Source organism: Meleagris gallopavo, chromosome 3 (genome assembly GCF_905368555.1).
Source record: "Meleagris gallopavo chromosome 3, MGAL_WU_HG_1.1, whole genome shotgun sequence".
Taxonomy (NCBI): Eukaryota; Metazoa; Chordata; class Aves; order Galliformes; family Phasianidae; genus Meleagris; species Meleagris gallopavo.
This window is the reverse complement of record NC_139406.1, coordinates 27,280,677-27,303,320: the sequence shown is the minus strand read 5'-3', so window position 1 is coordinate 27,303,320 and position 22,644 is coordinate 27,280,677. Positions and strand designations below refer to the sequence as shown.

General features: G+C 36.1%; 1 protein-coding gene across 7 annotated transcripts in view; it reads left to right on the top strand.

Moving 5' to 3' along the window:
• Positions 1-22,644, top strand: part of COBL (cordon-bleu WH2 repeat protein) — a 160,343-nt gene that overhangs the window by 77,402 nt on the left and 60,297 nt on the right. For all 7 annotated transcript variants that reach the window (XM_085220502.1, XM_085220501.1, XM_085220504.1 and 4 more), the window contains one exon: positions 9,761-9,955. In XM_085220502.1, coding sequence (XP_085076628.1) covers positions 9,761-9,955 — 195 coding nt within the window. The remainder of the gene's footprint in view (positions 1-9,760; positions 9,956-22,644) is intronic.

Below are 22,644 nucleotides of genomic sequence, written 5' to 3'. Positions count from 1 at the left end.
CAAGTATCAGAAATCATACACTGGTATCCTAAGGGAAAGCCAAAAGGTCAAAGATATTTGAAGTCATAGTGGAATAAAATTCTCAGAAAATTCTGAGGTGAATCTGCTTTGTTGTTCTTAAAGTGTTCTTCTTTGCTCCATTACTGAATTTGCATGATTTTTGCCAGTATGTTTAGCATATTGATTATTCTGGAGAATGCTTCTGATTAGAGAGGAAGTTTGGGACCTGAATCTCTTATGATCCTGAAATGAATTTTCTTGTGACTTTTTCAGAGTTATGTATTTTCTGCTGAAATGTTTCATCTCTAATGGCATAAGCTTAACTTCAGTAGGTATTCGTTTCTACCATTATGAAGCAAAAGGCAGAGGTGTACATCCACTTGGATGTGCTTCATCCGTTATTCAACAAGAACAACGGATTTTGTTTTCTCTGTATCTTCTCCTCAGCCTTGTACTGTCTCTTGACCACCGTTACTGATCATGATGTTCAGCTGTTAGGAATCAAAATGATTCATTACCATCAATACCTGAGCTAATGCTGGAGCACATGTGTACGTTGTTGTTTGTCTTAAAGGGTTGGTCTGCTTTGGCACATTATTTGTTGCCAGAAATGCTTAGCATGGAAACTGTAGATGCAGTTTGAGGTCTGGTTAGGTTTCTGTTTAGGATTTAAGAATCAGGCTGTTGTGCTCTTTGTGTCCAAGTATGTATACATGCTCACGTAATCATGTATACAGACATCTGAAAGAGTTTATTCAAGCAATGTGTGTACATACCTATGTATGTGTATATATATACGTGTATATGTACACATACAGTCATTTGAAAGAGCTAATTGAAATAGTATAATTCCTGTCTGTTGACTTGAGTCCCCTTTGTGACTCTGTAATTAGCATTTGTTTTATGATCTGCACTAATTTCAGAGCTCTGAAGCTGTTTTATTCTTCTAATTTAAGTTTTAATGTCTTTGGAGGTTATATCATTTTTCAGTAACATTTTTTGGCAGTTTTACCATTAAAAACTCTGAAAGCTTCTTTCTTGAAAATTTGGTTTGACATTTGGGTGATTTTTTTTGTCTCCCTGTAGCTAAACACATACACTCACCATAGATTTCAAAGGGAAAAATAGTTGCACAACTTCAATCTAAATTAACCAAGTATTTGTGTGGGAATTGGATGATAGGGACTGGAAGTGAAAGCCAGTTCCCTGAGCTTGAGTAAATCAGAGCAGCTTTTTTGACTTTAGGGAAGTTCTGCAGATCTCAGTGAAAATTAGCCTTTGCATATCAGTACATACATTTTTTTTCCATTCATCAACAGCTGTACTGTTTTTACTGAGATGAAATTTTCACAGGCCAAAAGTTGTGTCTTCCAGAAGCTCAGCAGCCACTGAATGATGATGAGAAATGATTGTTAATGTACTTTGTCTCTGGAAAATTTGCTGGAGGAGACCACTTCACTAAAAGACAGGGGGAACTCTTCAGTATACCTCGAATAAAAACACTTCCAAGAAAACCAGAAGTTCTTTCTTTAAAACCAAAAGAATGAGTACACAAAAACCTTTTGCCAGGATTTATTCTTATTTTTGATCTCCGTAAAAATTAGCTATACAGGCATTAGAGCAGACATTTCAAACATTTTACGTTTCAAGTGGAGTTTCCATCTCCTTCTCCAGTACACGTTGGAATATCTACAGTGGAAATATATTGAAGGTGGTCAACTCTGGTGGCCTGATATTTCCTGTATTTACAAGAATTTATTGCAGTGGAAGTTCTTCTCAGTAGTTTTTCAAAGTATTTTGAATTTCATAAAGGTATATATCACAAGTATAGCAACTCGTGTCTTCCATAGACTGAGCATATTGGCTGACTGATTTAAAGAATGATGAAGCCTATTAAAAATTACTTCTTACTGCAATGATGAATTAATTCTGCTCAAGATCTCTGATCCTTTCTGTTATTATTTATGATTGATGAATGCTTAACACCAGTGGAAATTATGAAAATGTCTTTTTTACTGTTGTTGGTCTTTGACATTTTGAACTCCGTTTCCTGAAGTCTGTTGCCAAAGCCTTAATAAAGACAGATTTGGGTTTTTGGCTTGGTTGTGCTATACTATCTGGTTGAGCTCATCTATTTTTAGAGAATGCAGAAGTGTAAGTGAAAAGAAGTAAGCAGCCTTTTCAGACTCAGAAAAATTTGGCTTTTTCCGTCTTAATTCTTCCAAGATTGTTCTCACTAGATTTATTAATGGCCTTCTTACGGCCAAGTGTAAACAGACTCTTTTCAAATGTTCTATCCTTGGGTTGTTTTTTTTTCACTTCTGTTACGATATTTTTGTCTCTGTTCTATACTGAGATTTAACTGGATGTTAGAGTCCATGTGGATTTTCCTTTGTATTTTAAACACGCTTTTCTTTTAGGTCTGTCACTGGTTTTTAAACATCTCTTGGTTGGTTTTAAGATGTTTCTTTGCTTATTTCCTTCCATTTTCATTGTGTGTCTTTGTTTGCATTTATTTTTTACCACAGAAATAGCTAATACTTGCTTACAAATCTGTATTTTCACCCCTTTTCCATTCCTCTCACAACTGAATCTTTACCAGTTTGAGTTCTGTTCATGTGACCTTTTTCCCCCCACCATCTTCACACCAACAACTGAGCATTCACTTTGCCAGTGAATATAAACAGTCATTGCATTTTTTTGCAGAATATGGTTTCTGTTGCACGTAAGTGCCTGAGCTTGTCCTAGAATTTAGTGAAGGCTTTGCTTCTGCCTTTTTCTGGATTATCATCTTTGAATTTCTGCAAAGGCTACCCCCCTGGTCAAATCTGGAGAACATATCCACTTCATTTTGTCAAATGAATCATCATTTTGTTGCTGTTCTCACTTCTTTTTTATATATATATATATATATATGGGTTTTTTTTACTTCTTTCTTTTCTTCTTTTGTACCACTTGTATGGATATCCAGAAGAGACATGTAGTGTTTTCCACATTTTTCCCTATGTAATATTATAATTCATTGAATTCTCTGTACTTCTCTCATTGCAAACCCATCTCTAATCTCTATCTGATGTTATAGTTCATCTTGAATAGATAAATCTTCGTTTTTCCTTATTGTCTTCTGTTTTGGTTTTTGTTTTGTTGTTGTTGTGTTTTTGTTTTTTTTACTGGCATAGAACATAGCAACATTTTTCTTTTTGTCACGTATCTGTCATTGCACTATCAGGTCATGATACTCTTATTTAGTGCATACGCATTTAACTATCCAAAAATATGATAAATATCATGAATAAGTAAATTTGCTGACACTTCTGTTAGATGCTCCCTTATGAGAATATTTTGAATTTAATCTTTTTCCCTATATTGCCTTAACATATTCATATTTTTGACAGTTATGAAAAACCTATTTTCAAAATGCAGTCTTTTTTTCATAGGCTGACACATTTTGACAGTGTGCGGTGACTAAGGGTTTGGACTTATGAAACATAAGTTTCTAGCAGTCTAACCTGGAAGATATAAGTCCGTTCTGAAAGGGTACATTTTATATATAAACAGATTAGGATATGTTCCCAAAGCAATATTTAAAAAAAAACAAAAAACAAACAAACAAACAAAAAAAAAAAAAACCAGTATTGTAACAATTGAGACAGCTTTATGTGCACTTCTGAAAGTCAAAATCACTCATTTCACACTTATGAAATGCAAGGAAACCTTATTCTAAGCACCTGCCAGCAGCACAGATCTTCATCCATGGTTCAACTTGACTTGCAAATTCACTTCATAGTGTGTCTGCGGCCTGCAGTCTTACCTCCCACCATCACAGGGTGATGAACTGTAAGGTTTGTATGAAACTACCACATGCCATAGAAAATATCCATTGCAGAAGTGCTTTCCGTGTTATATTTAATGAGTGTTTTGTCATCTGACTGGAATTTACATCTCCAAAACCAAGAATATTTACATCTTAAAGCTACTTAAAATGCATCTATCATCCAGAAGAAAATAAAAAAGTGTTTATCCTGATTGTATCAAGTACATAGCACAATGAGGGTGTGATGGAATTTGACGTGTTCTGGAAGCTTCTGCATAAACATGTCTGATTTCTCTGTTATCTATATGTCACCCTAATCTTGATGTGGCATTTTATGAGATTGGACATGCAAGTAACGCATGCTGAAGCTTGTGGCTTTCATGGATGTCATTAGATTTCTACCAGTGTTGAAATGTCTTTCAAGAACTTCACATTTCACAGATTTTTAGCTATATTTCTGGAAATTGAGAATCTGGTGGAAGATAGAAAGTACTTTGTACATGGAATATTAAGAGGAAAATATATCAGCTTGTGTGAGCTAAAGCTTGCTTTTTTGAACATACACCTACTTCCTATAACAGTCGCATTTGTTTAGAAAAGAATGTTCAGTAACCTAAGTTTCTTTTATTTGTGGCTAATTAGCTTCAGATTTCAACAGAACAATTTTTCATCCTTCACAGGACACACAGTGACAGTAACTAAATAAATTGAGCATGAGAAAGATCTGTAGCAAATTCATTTTCACTTCACTGGATTGAAGTTGACTTGTTAACTCTGAGAGCTCTGAATTGAGTTTTGAGTTTTGTTTTCTTCCTGTTACCAGCTTCCTCAGCTCTGATTCAGCAAGGCCCATAGCATGCATGCTTGTGAGTTAGTGCAGTGATTGAAATGATAGAGGATAGATAGAGGACACATTTCTATCTGTAGAGATAGGGGATATTTTACACTAAATGACCTTACCACGGTGAGGACAGGAGAGAATCAAATCAATTTCTAGGAAGGGAAATTTTAATTAAATTACGAGGAAAAAAATACATTACGATAAGGATAGTCTTAGCCGTAAAACAGAGTAATTGAAAATGGTGTATACCTCTGTCACAGGAGGATTTTAGTAACCTCTGCAGGGGCAGATAGGTAATGCTACTTGTCTGCTGGGAGATGATGTGCTTATACAGGAGCATTCTTGCTTGTACCTTGCATTGCTAGGATTTCTGGTTAACAGACTTGCTACTAAAATGACAGGAGTGTGGTCAACCATAGTGAGGGAGAACTGACAGGGCACAGGACAGAGAACATCTTCAGGCACTTCTGATTCAAGCTGTTTGAGTTCTGATGTCCACCACTTGATGCCTGACCATAGGATCTGGAATTGCTAGCTCGATACTAAAACAGACTTAGATGAGAATAAAATGGGGTTGGAGGTGTACGGATTTCAAAACATAACTCAAATTTTATAAGAAGACCTCGAAAGCTTCATTAGATACATAAAATCAACATGATTCTTCCCATATGAGTTACTGCCATGGATGTGTTGAATGGTTGTTTTCTCTTTTAGTATTGTGATGAGTGACCTGATTATTTCTTGCCAATGCAAACATGGGATGAAACAATAAACCAACATGAGTAAATTGCAAAAAAATGCATTTTTAAAAAATTTTGGAGCGAGGAAACACGTATTTTTTCTTTTCTGGCTGCAGGCTGTATGCAAGTATCATAGTGATCATCACAAGTGCATCACGGAGTACAAAAAACAAGCTGTATTCAATGTGGCCAGTTAAAAAGGAAGATTTGAGATGTCACAGTTTATTTAAAAAAAAAAAGCGTGGTTCCAAGTAATCTTACGACCACAGTATTTTGCTCTGGTTTTGAAGCAGGAGCTTGGATTCAGTTTTCGTGTTGTCAAATTTAATGCTAGCATAAAGAATTTCACTGTCATCTCAAGGCACGTGGCCTCGGACTTCTAATGTGTGCAGTAGATCTGACCTAACATGTTTGGTATTCTAAATGGCCAGTTGTAGCCAGTTGCTGTCATTCAGCAATCAATAAGTGTTTGCATTAATGGAGTTTAAATTTCCAAAAGGTAAAACTACTCTTGTTGTCACTGTGTAACTGGACTTGCGTGCTTGCTCTAGATGTTATTTTTCACGTTTACCCGCATTATACTTTCAAACAAAATGACTTCCTTTATATTTTATTTTGTCTCTTTTGTTTTTGGAGAAAAACCCAAACAGCTACATCTTGCTGATGCATCTGGTACGTTGAGTGCTAAAAAAACAACCCAATTGATTACCTTTGATTTAAAAACTCCTGAGAAGGAAGTTGCATAACAAGACTGAGATCTCAAGTATGTGAGTTTTGGCAAAGAGCTGTGGAAGAAAGGTCTCACAAGAAAGGAATTTGACATTTTGAAAAATTTTTATTGTCCGGTGCGGACAGGGAACGGGAAGTCAGATCACTCTCACAGGCAAGCTGCAGCCTCTTCCTTGCTGACCTTTAAATGCCACTTAGTGTCATCAGAAAATCAAGGAAATGCTAGTAACAGAGCTTTGGGTCAGAGAGCTTATGTATCAAGGATATCTTTTGAAAGTAAACAGAAACTGACTTCCATTTTTATAGATATCTCTTCTTGTAAAGTGGGATTCCCACAACGAGACTATTTATATTTTAGTAGATCTTAATTGATTAATCTCACATAGTTTTATTAATATGATCACTAAAGTTTTCCTAAATACCTGTAAGACATCAGAGCTTAAGTTCATACTTTAAAAGGAAATCATTTGGAAAAGGCATTTTATAATACTTGAGTTGAGTTCCATGATCTGTGGTATTTCTCAATCTTGTTGACTTCTTCTGAAAATGGAACTGGTAAGCCTGAACCACCAATTTATTCTGAGCTTTTATGGGCCTGTGTTTTTAAACAGTCCTCCTCTGGCAGTCCAGTCTTTGAAAGCTAAATTCAAGAAGTGGGATAACACTTTGAAAATAAACTGTTTATCCTCAAAGAGTCAGGTACATTAAGAAAAAAGAAGGTCCCTTATATTTCAGGAGTTTAAGGAGCAGGAAAGAAACTAGATGGCAAATCTAACATTAAACAGTGTATACATGAAATCTGATGGTACTCTGTAGTTCTACAAACCGTTCCTTCCTTCCTTCCAACATCTGTCTTACGGAACTGAAATGAACTTTAGTCTGTAGTTGTACAGGAGCTGTACAATCTAGACTCTTGCTCAACTAGAGTCTAGACTTAGTGGGGACCTGTGCAGGTGCAACTGTGTTTATAATGGGTTTTCTTTGGCTTAATTCAGAAGAAAAAAAAAAAAAAAAGAGGAAACTTTTTTTCTTGTTGGTTTGCATTACTTAATCATTGGAACAGCAAAGTGCTGTAATGCTAGTGTAATTACTAGGTTTTACAAGTTGAGACATTTTGAAAAACTCTGTGTAATCCAATCCAGCAACTTTTTTTTTTCCTGTTTTCTTTTTTAATTCTACAGTGTAGTTACAAAACACTCAGATTGTAGAAACTGAATTTGATTCTCAGCAGAACGTTTTCCACAACCTGTTGCTGTCAAGTGAAACAGAGATAAGGGCGTACTTCTTCATGCAACTATATTGACTGCAATACATGAGCTTGGTTTTCCCTCCACCTGTGGTACATCCTATGTTCTTGTTAGTAACCTCTATTTTTAACGCTGGGAGAGAAGCTGTTTCTTGTTTTATGTATCTGTATGTGAACAAAATTTCTCATCTTTGTGATGCAGTGAATAGGACCAAAGAATTAAAATCACAAAATCATAGCGTGTAGACTTTAAAATGTTTTTGTAAGTATGTGGGAAATAGAGACTACTACTTACTTCACCCTGTGAGCCCAGTCGTTTCTTCAGGAGAAAATAAAAGTTTATTTTATAGAATGAGATGCAGTATGCACTGAGATGAACTTAAAACCTTGTAGATTTAGATGAAATTGTTATTTTTCCCACTGCCTGAGATACAGGTCTAAGAAAAGAGAATATTTCCTTATGAGATCTCATCCAGTCTTTCAAACCCCACCTTCCACTTTGAGCTTTTTTGTTTTCTTTTGTTTAGGAACAGTGGATGATAGTAAGTTCAGAGAATAGTGATGAAAAAGACATGGCAAATACTGCTTTAATTCTTTAATGAAACTGTATTGATCAGAGCAGTCTGGTACCATGCATTGTTTGTGCTAAATACACAATTCTGGCATGAAGTCTGTGCAGCGTGCAAAATAAAAAATAACAAAAAAGTCCAGATATCAGCTTTAAGTCACATCCATGGCTAATGCAGGATAGGATGCCAATGGGTTTGCTGTCTGCATTACCACTTTCAGTTGCTTTCATAGGAATCTGCAAAACACTGAATCTTGCTAGGCAGTCAGGAACCTCTGTTGTTTGTGTCTGTTTTTTCATTGCTTAATTTTTTTTTAGCTTTTTATGCTTCATAAATACTTCCTCAAAAGTACTACAATTAAATGAATTATCTTTTTGAGCTTATTGCCCTGCGTTTCTAACTTTTAGGTAAGATCAATCTTGATACGTATGGAAGGAAATTATCATACAATGTCATGAACAAATTCCTTGCAAGTTACAGTCCTCCAGAAATCACAGGTATTCACCATAATAATAAAGCAATAGAGGCAGAACTCTTTCCAGCCCTTCCTGGACTAGAACTTAGGTTCAAAGAACTCCATCTTATTTGGAGAATGATGTGATTTCTGGTGAGTTGTAGTTCCATGCCAGTATGTGTTCTGTCATCTTGGTCAAAATTCCATCTGAAAGCTTTACATACTGAGTGGTGAGTTTTGCACATGCAGTACCATGTTCTGTTGTGATGAGAACAGCATTATCAACCACGGTCATCAACCTTCTTTTCCAGAGTAGGCATCCTACTCAAGCTCAGAGTGGGTTGATACCAGTAATGGTTCTCAGAAACCATTTATCAAAAGTAACTATCTCATAACTAAACTGAAAAGTAATCTTCTGTTTAGTATGGAAGCTTCTCCTAGTAAAGATAGCAAAAAATGACTAACGGGTTTTGAGAGGAAAATTTGAAAGATCTTAATTAGCAAGTTCAGAAATATTATTTTAAAGTTCGGTTAAAGTGTAAAACTAAAAAAAAAAAATCAACATTTTCTTTCAATCTCAATTCCTCGTCATCTCCTATTAGTGGACTTACTACTGTATTACTGCACGTATTTCTGAATGAATGTTAGTATAAAAATGTATAAAGGTCTTGTTCAGAAATCGGTGAAAATTATTCCCTTGGTTTTAATAAGTTTTGAATGAGAACTGAAGTAATTTTTAGCATAAAGAAATTACTGAAATAGTTTCTGCTTTTCTTCTGAGCCTGTTTAAATGCACTATGGCGCCTGTCAGTGGAATTTCTTTTGAGCGTATTCATTGATTGGTGTTAGTAGATTGTAAATGTTTACACTTGATTATGCATATAAATTGAAAATAGTTTTATGGTAGCAGAGTTTCTCTTATGTTAATCTGTGGAGAACTAGTAATAAAAGCCTGGGATACAAGCAGCATACAATTAATACAGTGTTCTCAATTAAGAATAAAGGTTGCTTTCAGATATGTGTGTTGTTTGTAATTGAGATACCACTGAAAATGTGTTTGGATAACCATATCTATATGGTGCATTTAAAATAGCAAACAGTGGCAATATTCCCATCAACTGTAACATAATATCGCAATAGATGCTTGTAGTGCCTTCTGACATTCATACTGCTTGTAGGCTTTGTTCCAGTTGACCTTTAGAAGTGTCCAAAAGTTACAGTTTGCAGTTCAGCAAGTTTGGCAGATGAACATACATGACTATTCGTATCATTGTTTTAAACGGTAACCAGATGTGTCTTGTTTTTCTTCTTTCTCTCCCACTGTTTTTAAAAAGTGATGTTAATCCAAAATGTTAATCTATTTACAGGGTTTTTCCACAGCACCAAACTCCCCTTCGGTGAATTCCCGTTCCAGTACCTTGGGTCCATCGCTGTCCCTTGGTAATATCTCAGGAATGACAGCAAACCCAGAAGTGAAAAAGCGTAGAGCACCTCCTCCACCAGTTTTGACACCTCCGTTGCAGAATATGGAGATGAGCGGACAGGAGAAGACAACAGTACAGGTAACAGTGGCACCACAGAAATTGAATTCTTTGTGGAATATGCTGGCTACCATCAGTTCATTCATCACATCTAAAGTCATTCACAGACATTTTGACAAACCACTAAGTACTGCACACTGAAACTATTGATCTTACAAGATAAAATCATTAAAAGTCTTGGAGTTTTGTACATATTTACTGGGCTTTCTTGAGACTGCCCCAAGCTTTCCTCAGTTATGAATTTTTCTAAATGGGAAAAGTTTTGTGAAGCATTATTATGCTGAGAGAAGGAGAGAGAAGAAAAAATAAGTATAGAAAAGCTAGTAATTATGTAGAGTGGCTAGATACCATTATTGGCCAGGATAGTCTTGGAAATTAGGTGAGTGTTCTAATGAAAATCTTCAACATGCTTTTTCCTCAAATACTTGTCAAGATGATGCCTACATCCTTGTTTCTTATGCTGGATACCAGAAGATCTTCCCTGTTTTCGTAGTTGTACCATGTAGTCTGTTAAAACAATGCTCTGTTGTAAAAAGGATCACTGTTCCATGACATAGTCAGCCTGAATTAAATAGAAATTGAGGAAAAAAGCCTTTCAGAGGACCTAACCGTTTGAAAAAAGTGGAGTTTAGTGGAAACGACTTATTGAACATGCACAAGCACATTAAGATTTTTTGCATCCAGCATTAAAAACAGCATTCTAAATGTGAACTGTAAAAATCTAGATATGGACACTAAATAGGAATGCAAGGAGCCAGTACCTTCAGGGGCATGTAATGGGACTGGCTTTGTCTACTTTCTTTTTGAAATTCCTATTATAGATACTGTGATGAGGTTTTTTCTTGTGTCCCTTGGATTTAAGTGTTCACTGTGATTCAAGATAAATAGGTGTTTTTGTATGAAAATGTTACGGCACTTCAAACACTCAAAAATTTTAAAGTAACCACACTATTCTGCCATTCTCTTAGGCTTATTTGCATGTAGTGTGGCACTGACATTTTACATTCTTTTGCACAAAACCAGTGAGAAACTAATCTCTTTTTAATATTGACATTTGTATTTTCAGCATTGTTATAGATACATAACAGTGCTGGATTTCTGAAGCCACTTGGAAAAAAAAAGTCTTTGTCAAAAAATAGCATACAGTAGTGTCAATTTCAAATTCTTATAGTCTAAAGGAAAAGCTGTTTTGAAGGAAAAGAGGTGAAGTTTGCATCAGAAGATATTCCACTGAGAATTTTGGACAATACAAGTGTCTTGTTGAGCCAACGAAGCCAGTGAATAGTATGGTGAAAAGTATAACACAGTTGCTAGAGTTACTTTGCCTGCATTTTTGTGGGGTAAAGGACATCTTTATGGAAACAACTGCCCATGTCAAAATAGTGAACCGGATTTGTGCTCCTGAAGCTCCTACACTGAAAGTGGTTCACAGGCTTCACTGTAGTAGTTCAAACAAGAATATTTGGATTACAGTTGAAATGGAGCACAAGTTCCATGAAGCAATCAAAAACTGAGGGAAGAGATTAATTATGTATTATGTGGCAAGGTAGCAACAGAAGTATCGTTTATATGAAAGCCCAAACAGTTCTTTTTTATCTACGTGCAGACTCTCCAGTTTGCTGTGAAAATAGAGTAAAAAATCTCAGGGTGTAAGTTTATTTCTTTAGTTTATGGGAAAGAATTAGTACTGATCTCTTTTTTTTCAGGGAAGGACGTCAATTCCTTATTAATGGACTTCCTTCCATAAAAAGATAAGATGTTTGTTTAGAAAACTTTATTTATGTGCAACTGTTACTAACAGGAAGATCCTGCAAAGGGGGAACATGTTTATTTCCAGTGAAACTAACACATTAATAGAAAATGAAAACAGTGGTGTTCTGAACTTTCAGAAGCATTTTTCTTTTCAAACTATCTCCTTCCATAAAGCTGTGTAGAAAAGCAAATACTATAGCTGTTATGGAGACATGCAGTGTGACTTTCCAACCCAACAAGCGTATTTTTAACCCATTGTTAAGCTCTAGGGCATTCCTTTTTCTTTACAGTGTAGACATTGCTTTAGGAATATACATCTTGTCTCCCTGCCTGGTGATTATAACCAGAAATTGCCATGTGTATGAAGGGATCAGAGATGTTTAGGCTTTTAAATTTACATTTTCTCTGCTCGTTTTTCTGAGTAGGTGAGTCACTGCATATAATCATACGATAGTGCAAATTTTGTTTCTGTGGGGCTTACCTCCTTCTGTGTAAGACCCCAGCAGTAACTCTAATTATCTTATAGTGTAGCATAATTAGTTTTGCTATTTCATGTTTAGTTTTCTTATTTCAGTGTCTGTTGTAAGGTAGTGTTTCCTCTGTAACTGTTCTAAATCTCTTCTAGCAAGTATTCATTTCTCTTTAGATGACAATTGAACAGCGTTTCAGAGTGTTGAGCACGCACCAAATATTTTGTATGGGAAGGCAGAGTCAAAGAAAGAAGTACATAGATTTTTTTGTTAGAAAGTATTTTTACCCTCTTTTTGTAAACATCCCCAGAGTGTTGCAATTTAGAATAATGGGAAGCCATGTGAAAAAGTATTCTTTGAAAGATCCAGATATGGTAACATTTCCAATAGGAAATCCAAAAACTAAGATGCCTTGCTTGTAGGAGCAAGGAGATCCTTTCCTTGGTAAGTTGCAACTTGGAGTGTACACTGTTCAGATATGTAGAGTAGTACAGTGTATGGGGTGAACAAAAGATGAAACTCCTTTACAAACATTCTCTGTTCACTATCACAGCATTTCCAAGGATGTGCTAGCAAAACCTGGGGTCACCTTATGGTAGGCAGAGTATAAAATGAGTCACAAACAGAAAAAGCACACATCATTTAGACAAAACATATGAGAGAAAATCTGTGTGAGTAGAGCATTGTAGAGCATGTGGAGAGAAGCTGTAGATGAAATCTGACAGAATTAAGCACATTCTATTCAGTGACTTCACTTAAAAAGAGAAAGAAGTGTAGTTCAGATCATTTATTGGAAGAATTGTGCAACTGAGTATTTAAATCTTTTGGAGATGGAGAGTATTATACACTGGCAAAAAAAGTTTATGGGAATAATTACCTTTTTTAATGTCTATGGAAAAGCGAAGAAATTGGAGTGCAGGGAAATGATAAATAAGGCCCGAGGGGCTTTCCATGAGAGTCTTTCTGTGAAATGGAGTGGTTTGTTCCAAGCAAAATCATGAGGCTTTTTGGAGACAACTTCAGAATTAGAAGAGGACTCTTCAATGCTTCCATCTTTTTAATAGCTTTAATGTCAGAAGCCAGAAAACATGATTTGTAGACTGTGATAAAGAAGCTGTGTGCTGATTCAGCTGCTGGGATTTTCAGAATCAGAAGCCTTTCATATTGTATGTGGATATAAGTCATGTAAGTTTTGCTATTAGCCAGTCAAATTCCTGTACTGCGTTAAGAGTGGGACAATATGACAGGCACAAATATTCTAACATTTGTTTTGTAGTTTTTTATTTCAGTTTCAGTGTGACAAGACAGTTGGTTTAAATAAAAATTGTGTCATGGCTTTTATTGCAGGTGTAAAATTAGCCTCACATTTTCAGAAGGCACTACAAATGAAATTTTCATTTTTTTTCAATGTTTACATGATTTCCTGGGTGTTGCTACAAACAAACAAACTTGACATCCTGTGGATTTTGCTGTGCTTCTTATGTTCCTCTTTACTAAAATCTCAAGCTTGGTTTGCTGAGGATAGTTGTTGACTCATTATTTTTGGTCTTACCTTTAGAGCAGACTGCTTGCCCCCGTGTTTTATCAAGTATCTATTACCAAAAATAGCTGATTTGTTGAAGAGGCTTACTGACACGAATAAAAGGCTTTCTCAAGGCATTTAATGGCAGGATTGGTCAAAATGAACTGAAAGCAGAGAGAACAAAACCTGCCATCAATGCCTTGAGAAAGCCTTTTGTTCATGTAAGTAAGCCACTTGAAGAAATCAGCTATTTTTACCATCTTCGTTAAAATTTTCTACTGACCATCACACAAGGATGTTTTGTTGTTTTTTATTTATTTTTTGGAGTATTCCTGTTCTTTTGTGGGTGGCACCTACCTTGCACAGCATGTATTCCCCTGTTCCAGCCCCTCTTGTGCTTGGAATAGTTCTGATTCCAGCAACATTCAACAAGAGGAGTGGCACTGAACTAGCAGGCCCCTAGGTTAGGTCTTGAGAAGCATTTTCATGACTTTGGTAGTGATGCCTTTTTCACAGGAGAGGTTGTGTTACAGTACTGTTCATCCTTTTCAATATAAACTAGTATAAATAGAGTACTTCATTTATTGAAAGTGCATACTCTGTGATTTATTGAGGATATTAGAAACATGTCAAAAGAATGAGATACTCTAATGAAATGACCTGTTGAAAGCCACTGAATTTATGTGTATCTGCAGACAACCCTGAAATACTTTAAATCACATGGTTATAGTGTGTATTGAAAACATACCTGAGATTTGTTCTGACATACAGAGCCACAGAATTTTTGAGTAGTGAAAGTAAAGGAAAGTTATTAAAGGAAGCCTATGAATGAAATTATTCTGAAATAATAATTAACATACAGCATAATTATTAAACCATAAACTCATTTCCACTCGGTCCTTGAATTTGTAGTTGTCAGATTTCCCATATACGTATGTATACTACAGTCATGAACTTGGAAGCCACTTGCAATGATGACTCAATATCTTTCTTAGGATTAAAATACATTTTGGAACAGTGGCCAAGATTTTAGAAACAGTTCTGTTGTTCAGAATTAGGAAGCTGAGTTTGTAGCTTGACGTTTTCCACTTCTAAGATGTCAGAAGTTACGTCTGGTTGCTCAGCAACTCATTATCTGTCCACTGGGATTTTAATATCATATTATTTTTCATTATACCACCTTCTGTTGCAAAATTTGAATCAAGATTGTAAATATAAACATCTGAGTGTTCTTCCACTCATGTTCCTCCATAGCATACTCTCATTTTTTTGCATAGATATTTTTCTTGCTCATTTCCATGGTGTTGTTACCACTCTTCCATCTCACTTTATAATCTAAGAGCACAGATTTTTGGCTTATCTTGATTGGTATGAAATCATACTGTTACTACTATTCACGTCAGGTTTTCAAAACGATATATTTCTATGTGGCTACAAATTAGACCCTAAGGCAATGGATACAGACACTATAGGACAGTGCAGAGTAAGGTACATTTATAGTATGCAAGGCTGTGTCATTAAAGAGGCCATCAATAGAGCTCTCCATCTCTCTGCTGCATGAGTTAAAGTTTCTTGAATCTGCTTTGTCCCTGTGTACTTTGAATCAGTTTGACATTTAAATTAGCAATAATATTTCTGCAGTGGGCCTTGCTTCTGTGAAGCAACTAAGTGCTTAGCAAGGAGCCTGTGTTTGTGCCTTTTTTTCTAACGTCTTTCTTTCGACTCTCAGAAGCATCATTTTATGAGAGAGGCATGGTATCACCAGCCATTGCAATTGCGACTCTGTCCCTCAATTTCGTAACAACTGACTGAGAACAACCACTGCAGACTCGTTTGTGCATCTGCTCCCATTCATTACTGTGAAAACTTCTCTCCAACTAGAGCCCTGTGTTCTGAGGGGAAGAGACTCAAATCTGTTTACATTTACCAAGGTGGTCGGTCCTATTTTTGCACAAGCAATTATAGTCATAACAACATTAGGGTAACAGAGGGAAGAAAAGGGTTTTTTGTTTGTTTGGGTTTTTTTGGTGGTTTGGTTTTTTTTTGTTTTTTTTTTTGGTATTGCAGCAGAATACCATAATACCATTTGCTGTAGGTATTTTTGTCCCTTTTGAATTACACTTTTTTCTGTATTTCAACATGAAGTGAAAGGTAATGAGCAGTTCAGAGTGGAGACTATGTGACAGTTGTATTCTTTGTTAGTAAAGAGCCTATTATTCAGCAAGAGGGTGGATGGACTCCGATCAGTTATCTCCCTTCCACAGGTTACACCTAAGTCAAAAATGTCTGCTTGAAGTCAGCAAGATATGAGTGTATGGTTTTTTTTAATCATCTTTCAGAGAGGAAGGGAGGTTTCTTTTGACTCAGAGGTCTTCTGGGTGAGGTCTTTGCAACCTTTCTCTTATGACACATTTCCTTTCCCCTTAAGTGTTCTGTGAATGTGGTTCTTTTTTTCTTTTTTTTTTTTCTTTTTTTTTCTGTCGGGCATCCAGAAGTCTCCTGTAAGAATAACAGATACATTTTGCACGCTCTGAGAAAGGATGCAGTGAATCAGTTTCTGCAGTAGGAAAAATCTGTTTATCAAATGTGTTATGTAGCTCTACAAAATATTGCATCTTGTAGATCGCTTGTCAGTTTTCGTTAAGTTCTCTGTGGATATGAAAGGAAAGTTTGTTCCAAAGAGGAAGGAGAAGACAGTTTATTTATTTATTTATTTTAATTGTTGAGGAAAAGAAATTTAATGACTGGATTTGTACCTCTTTTTTATCTTGTTTTTTCTTCTACTTTGTTGTTCATTTTATGCATTAAGAAGACCTGATACATGAATGGTGCATGTTATTTTTAAAGTTCCATAGTCTTTATTGACTGAGGACATCAAGAGTGCTAGATTATAAATGTCACTGATATTGGTGGCCGACATGTTAGAACCCTCAGGCAGTTTGTGGGATTTCTCAGCAGTATTCTGTGATGAGGACTAGGATATTGAATCTTCCTAAAAGATGTTTTGTTTCTCAGAAACAGTGTTTAGATGCCCAAGTTATATAAGCACATATAAAGAACACTTTTTGCGTATAAAGTAGTAAATAGGTAGTCAAGGATGTATAAAGGACTTTTTATAGTTCAAAAATAAACCTAATACTATTTGCCAGAGTTCTTAAGTGGTGTATTACAACTGCTGAGAAAAACTTGCTAAATGATCCAATCATCATCTTTTCCCAATTGTTGTATTTTAGTACAGTGCCTGTACAATGCCAAAGAATTCTTACACAATTCGCATGAGTCAGTGTTTTGATAGGGTCAGAATGTGATTGAGTCTACCTCCATGTGTTGATATAAATAGATAGATAATTAATAGAGAAATCTACTCGTAATGGAAGTTCTATCTATGAGGAGCTGCTCTGAAAGTAACAGCTCCTATTTTATGATGTTGGCCCATGACATCAGAGGCCATGACATCAGAGGTTGTATGGCAGTAGAGGCTGAACCTTCCTGCCAATATTTCATTACCTTTTGTTACTGTACAACAGATGGCAGCAGAGGGGCAGTCTGACATATGTCATCTGATGTATGTATGAAGCAAAGGCATGTCACTGAATTTGATGCATAGTGCATTTCAGGAGTGACAACAGTGACTTGAAAGACAAACTTCATTGTTCCAGATGGCCACACAAAACTGTCGCACCATAAAATGAAGAGCATCTCAAACAGCTCATCCTAATCAGCAGATTAGGATTAGGAAACTGTGTGCAGAGCTGAATACTGGCTTCAGCATTGGAAACAATAGTTGCTATGTTGGAATATCGTAAATTTAGCACCAGATGGGTCTCAAGAATGCTCATGCAGGAACTGAAAGTATACAAGTTTGCCAGGACCTGTTGGAACAGTACGAGGCTAAAGGGACAGCTTCCAGTGTCATATTATTACCAGTGGCAAGACATGGTGTCACCACTGCAAGCCAGAATCTAATTGCAATCCATGGTGAGGAGATGTGAATTCTGCATCAAAGAAAAAGATCGAGATGCAGCCCTCAGTGGGTATGGTGATGTGCACTGTCATTTGGAATAGGAAAGAGGTGATCCTTCTGGATTTCGTGATATACAGTCAAACAAACCATCAACTGACTGCTACATCAGAATGCTGACTAAGCTGAAGGCTTGAAATTACAGAGTCAGGCCTGAGAAGAAAACCTTTCTCATGCAAAACGGTAACACCTGGCCACATAACAGTTCAAAGACCATGGAGCATATTGCCACATCCACATTAGTTTGGATTTGGTGCCCTCCAACTTTCATCTGTTTGGATGGACTGATGAAGGATGGACTGCATGGGCAGTCCTAGCAACTGTGCTGTTTTGGCAGCTGTGAAACAGTGGGTCACCTCCACTGGTGCAGGTTTTTGCAAGTATGGCATCCAGACTCTTATTCATTGCTAGCAAAAATACATAGCTAATAGTGGTAGCTATGTTGAAAGACAGTGTTTTGTAGCTGACCATTTGCTCTATCAGTGCTATTGTGCTCTTTGTATCTGTTGTAGTTCCCATGAAAATAAGTAGGAGGCATTACATTCAGAGCTAACTATGTATTTCTCCGTATTTCACAATAAATTCATGTAGAAAAGACTATTTTGAATGTTGTAGGCTGCAAATATTGTATGGTAATTATAAAACTTTTGATTGGTCTTTTAGTATCTTTTGTTTTGGGACTTTTGTTTTAGTCATCCTGTCTGAAATTTTATTTAGGAGCTTATTAACTTCATCTATGCATTTCTGTTGATTCTGAGAGTTTATGGGTGTGATTGATTCTTTTTTCTTTGCTCAATGAGCAGGTGAAATTCTTTATAAATTAGTATGATGGAAATGAATGAAAAAACACTCTGATTTTCCCCAGTAGCTTGTAAAGTAGTGGTCTTTATGTATGGTAGCAAGCAATTAGAAAGATCTTAGGTTCATAACACATAGTTCTGTGAAAATGTCACCTCAAAACTCAATAGCATTGAAATAAAGTCATATGCAGAGTATTTTAGGAGAGAAAAAGAAGATGAAAGAAGTTGTCATTCTATCTATTGTGATCTTTTTTTATGCCATCTTGAATGCTAGTAGTGCTCCTTCCCAGACAGAATAGAAGGCTTTCTGGAAATGCATCAATTGCGATCAAAGGTGTGGACTAGATTAATACAAGGGCACCTGTGCAAATTAAGTAAGCTGTTTTTTCATCTTGAAAGAGTGGTATGAAGACTACGAATAGAAATTTGACTGTTAAGTTATTCAGCCAGCAATTACAAGAGCAGGTGGGCATCATCTGAAGCTGATAGAAGGCAAAACGTGTAAAACCAAAGAATATGGTTGTTCATGCAAGTAGTAGAGCTCCTTGCCAAGGGTTGATATGAGTGCGAAGAGTTTATGTAGGCTCAAAAGGAAGCTAATGAAATCCTGCAAGAAAGAAAAATCTGTTCAGAATTTTTAAATAGAAATCACACCAGGAGGTAACTAGCTGTAGAGGCTGGTGACTGCAAAACATCAGTAGGAAGGAACATATCTTTCCTTTTTTCCTGCGCTCTTGTACGTATTTGCTACAGCCTGAACAGAACCTTGATCTAATCCACTGCAGCTCTTCTAGGAGAAAACTGAAGAGGTTCTAACCTAGATATTTGACCCATGTAATCTGGTAGCAATCTGGAAAAGTCATTGATAATATTTGCACTGAAATCACTAGATTGTCTTATCACTGCTTTTTTTGATTACCAGGTAGCATGTCTCTTATTAAATACAAAAACAACTGTATATTATTTCAGTTCCTAATCTTTGCTCTCTTTGTTTTGTAGTCTTCAAGAGTGAAATTCTGCATTTGCAGAATTAGGTCTTAAGTTTTGCCAGTAAATGATACGAGCAATAATAATTTTCCAAGGTGATTCCTAAAGCAACTTGCCTGGTATACGCGTGTTAGCTTTGTACTGTAACTGACGAAAAACAGAAACATGAAAGATTTGATTCCATTCTATGTGAAATCAGTATCCTTAATGTCAAATATGTTTATTGATTTAAAGAGGAAGACAAGACAAAAGTGGATGAGTGGATAGTTGGGATGTTTTGCACTTTCATTAGTCCTTCTCCAAGAACTACTCTTGTAGCTTTGTGCTACAGGTGTGCCCCCATTCCCAGCTTTATCCCCACAGCTGTTGCTCTTAAGTCCAGTCATCATCATTACTCAGTATAAAACTTCTTTTTCTTGTTGGGGTAGTTTTTGTTTTAAAGCAAAAAGCTGTAAAACTGTTTCTGTTACTGATGCTTGCTGTGCTTTCGTTTGTGTTTCAGTGCTTTCTGTACATGATGTCTAAATTACAGGTTCTTTGAGAAATGGATTGTTAGTACATTTCTGCCTTGTGATGTGATAAAGTTATTGTTTTGCTTAGCAAATGATCATATTTTGCCTTTCCAAGGGTGGCAAGTCAGATAGGTCTCTTATGGCATGCTGCTTTCCTGGATCTATCCAGTTTTCTCCAACGAATTAGGCAATATATCTTTATTTAAGATGAGCGTATAAGGGTGGATTATTTTTTAATGATTTTAAGCTAATTGCTTCATGTTGAAAAAACCATTTATAAACTGTTGCCCTTCATAGACATGAAAATCTGTGATTACATACTAAATTACATTTTATAAAAACAATCGTCTTTGTAACTGATCATAAATCTGGAAAGTTTTATCTATTTAATATTTTCACTGGAGCTGAACCTGACTAGTGCTATCCTATTACATAGTCCATTATCAAGATGTACTGTAACCAATTACTAGAAGCAGTTGTGAGCAGTAAAGGTCTGTGCTCCTTAGAATGCCCTATATTGAAGTAAATGACTGTGAAATTAGAACACAGAACAATTAATTTCTAATTTGAAGGTGATTTGTTCATTTTTCCCCAAAGAGCTTTAAATGTGACATTGAGTTAGCTGAGTGAGAGGTATCCAGATTTGTTCCTTTCATGTCTGACAAAACAATGCTCAGACAAACATGAAACCAGTCGACAGAACATCAGATAATGTTTGCTGTGCAGTCTGGATGCTTAATTTAGCTAGACAAGTGCATTCTGGTTTGGCTAATGATGCAGGCCCAAATTAAAAGAGAGAAAAGTGCAGTCATGGCTGAAGGCTTATCTTGCTGCCATATATAGAATCAAATTTAGGAATTATATCAAAGGCTCAAAAAAAAAAGCTCCTAGAAAAATGGAGTAGTTGTACCCCTTCTAAAAAGAAAAACATCTGAAAAATTATTTCCAATATGGGCACATTTAAACAAGCTTTATTTTATAATGATTATCAAAGGCTACAGGTAGATTATTATGCACTGACTACTTTCTCAGTATCTTTAAAGAGTATTGTTTGAGGATATGCTATGTTTTAATGCTATATTACATAATTTTTTCTCTGTGTCTATAAAGAAATTCCATGATTTGTGCAAATTGCCACCCATCCTCTTTAGACTTTCTAGTGCTCAACTTTGTGCTGCTGCACACTGATTTACTAACAGCATGCATCCTGTTTTAAAAATAAAGTTTCAGAAAACATTTCAGTAACTCAAAATTAAGCTAGTTATTTCCCAGTTTCTTCCGTGTCCCTGTTTTTTAACTGGTAATTAGTATGCTTATTTTTTGTCTCCCTTGTCCTGTAATTCTAAATAGCATATGATATGTGATGAATCAGTTAAAAGGAATCTTAGCTTACTCAGTCACAAATTGTTATTTTTTTTTCTGAAGTTTGGCCAGTGTGACTACAGATAGTTTAGATAGTACAGAATTTCAGTGGAGTATAGAGGTTTTGATGTTATCCAAGGGGAGGTGATGCTGCCCCTACAGTGGCCCTCTGAGAATCTGTCTTTCCTCAGATAAAATGCATGGTCAATTATTAGGTATCACATCAAACTTAAAAATTCTAAAGCTGCTTTAAAGGTGTGTGTTTTTTAGAAGGAGAATATTGTTTCTCTAGCTTGGAGGGAAAATGTTGCTTAGGAGAAAGTTTGCCGTGTAGCTTTGTTGCATTTTCAGGAATTTTGTGGCTTCATCCAGGAAATGTGGAGTGATACACATGCATCCAGTAGTGATATTAAGTTCTTGCTTGCTTTAACTGAAGGCTGGATTGTGCAAACTTTGGTGTGGATAGGCTGATACTGTAGGGGGATGGAAAAAGAAGACCTATAGGATGTTGCAGGAATCCTCAGTGGTCAACTTTCCTGTTCTCTGCACAATAGTCCAGTACTGCCCTCTCACCTGTATAGTTAAAGGAACCCAAGTGACCTGAGCTTGCTTTGTTTTTTGATACCTCTTATCATGCATCATATCATAATCATGTAAAGGTATGAGATTCGTTAGGCAGGAAGGATTCTGACTTAAGATAGCAGTTAATAAAATAGATTTTTTGTTGTTGCTGTTGTTAGAAGAAAACATACAGCTTGAGAGTTGAATCCTTAGATTATGTGCAAGAAAAATTCTTGGAAAAGTCTCTTCACCAACATCAGTAACATTCCTTATCTTTTGCAATAATCCAGTTGCTTTTGACTGTGAGATCATGGATCACCTGCCAGCTGTTTCTGAACAGATTATGCTACCTGCCTTGGGAATAATACCACAACTTACCATCTGGTGAGATCATGATAGTATCACTTGACCTCCACATGTGGTTTCTGTCAAACACTTCATTGAAAACTGGCAAGACATCAGGGCCTGAACATACTGTTCTATGCAGCCCTGGATTTTGGCAGGATTGCAAAATCTAGTAAGTAAACTTCATCTGGCTTGCAAGTCACAGACAAATAGAACAGGCTGATGTCATCATAAGAGTTAACTCTCATTAAAGAAAAAGTTTGTGTTGATTAATTATTAGCTTTGTCAGGCAGATTATTTAGGGGAAGCTAATGGAGAAGGCAAGGCTTCGGAAGAACTAGTATTCAGTAAGCAATGAAAAATGACCCTAACACCATG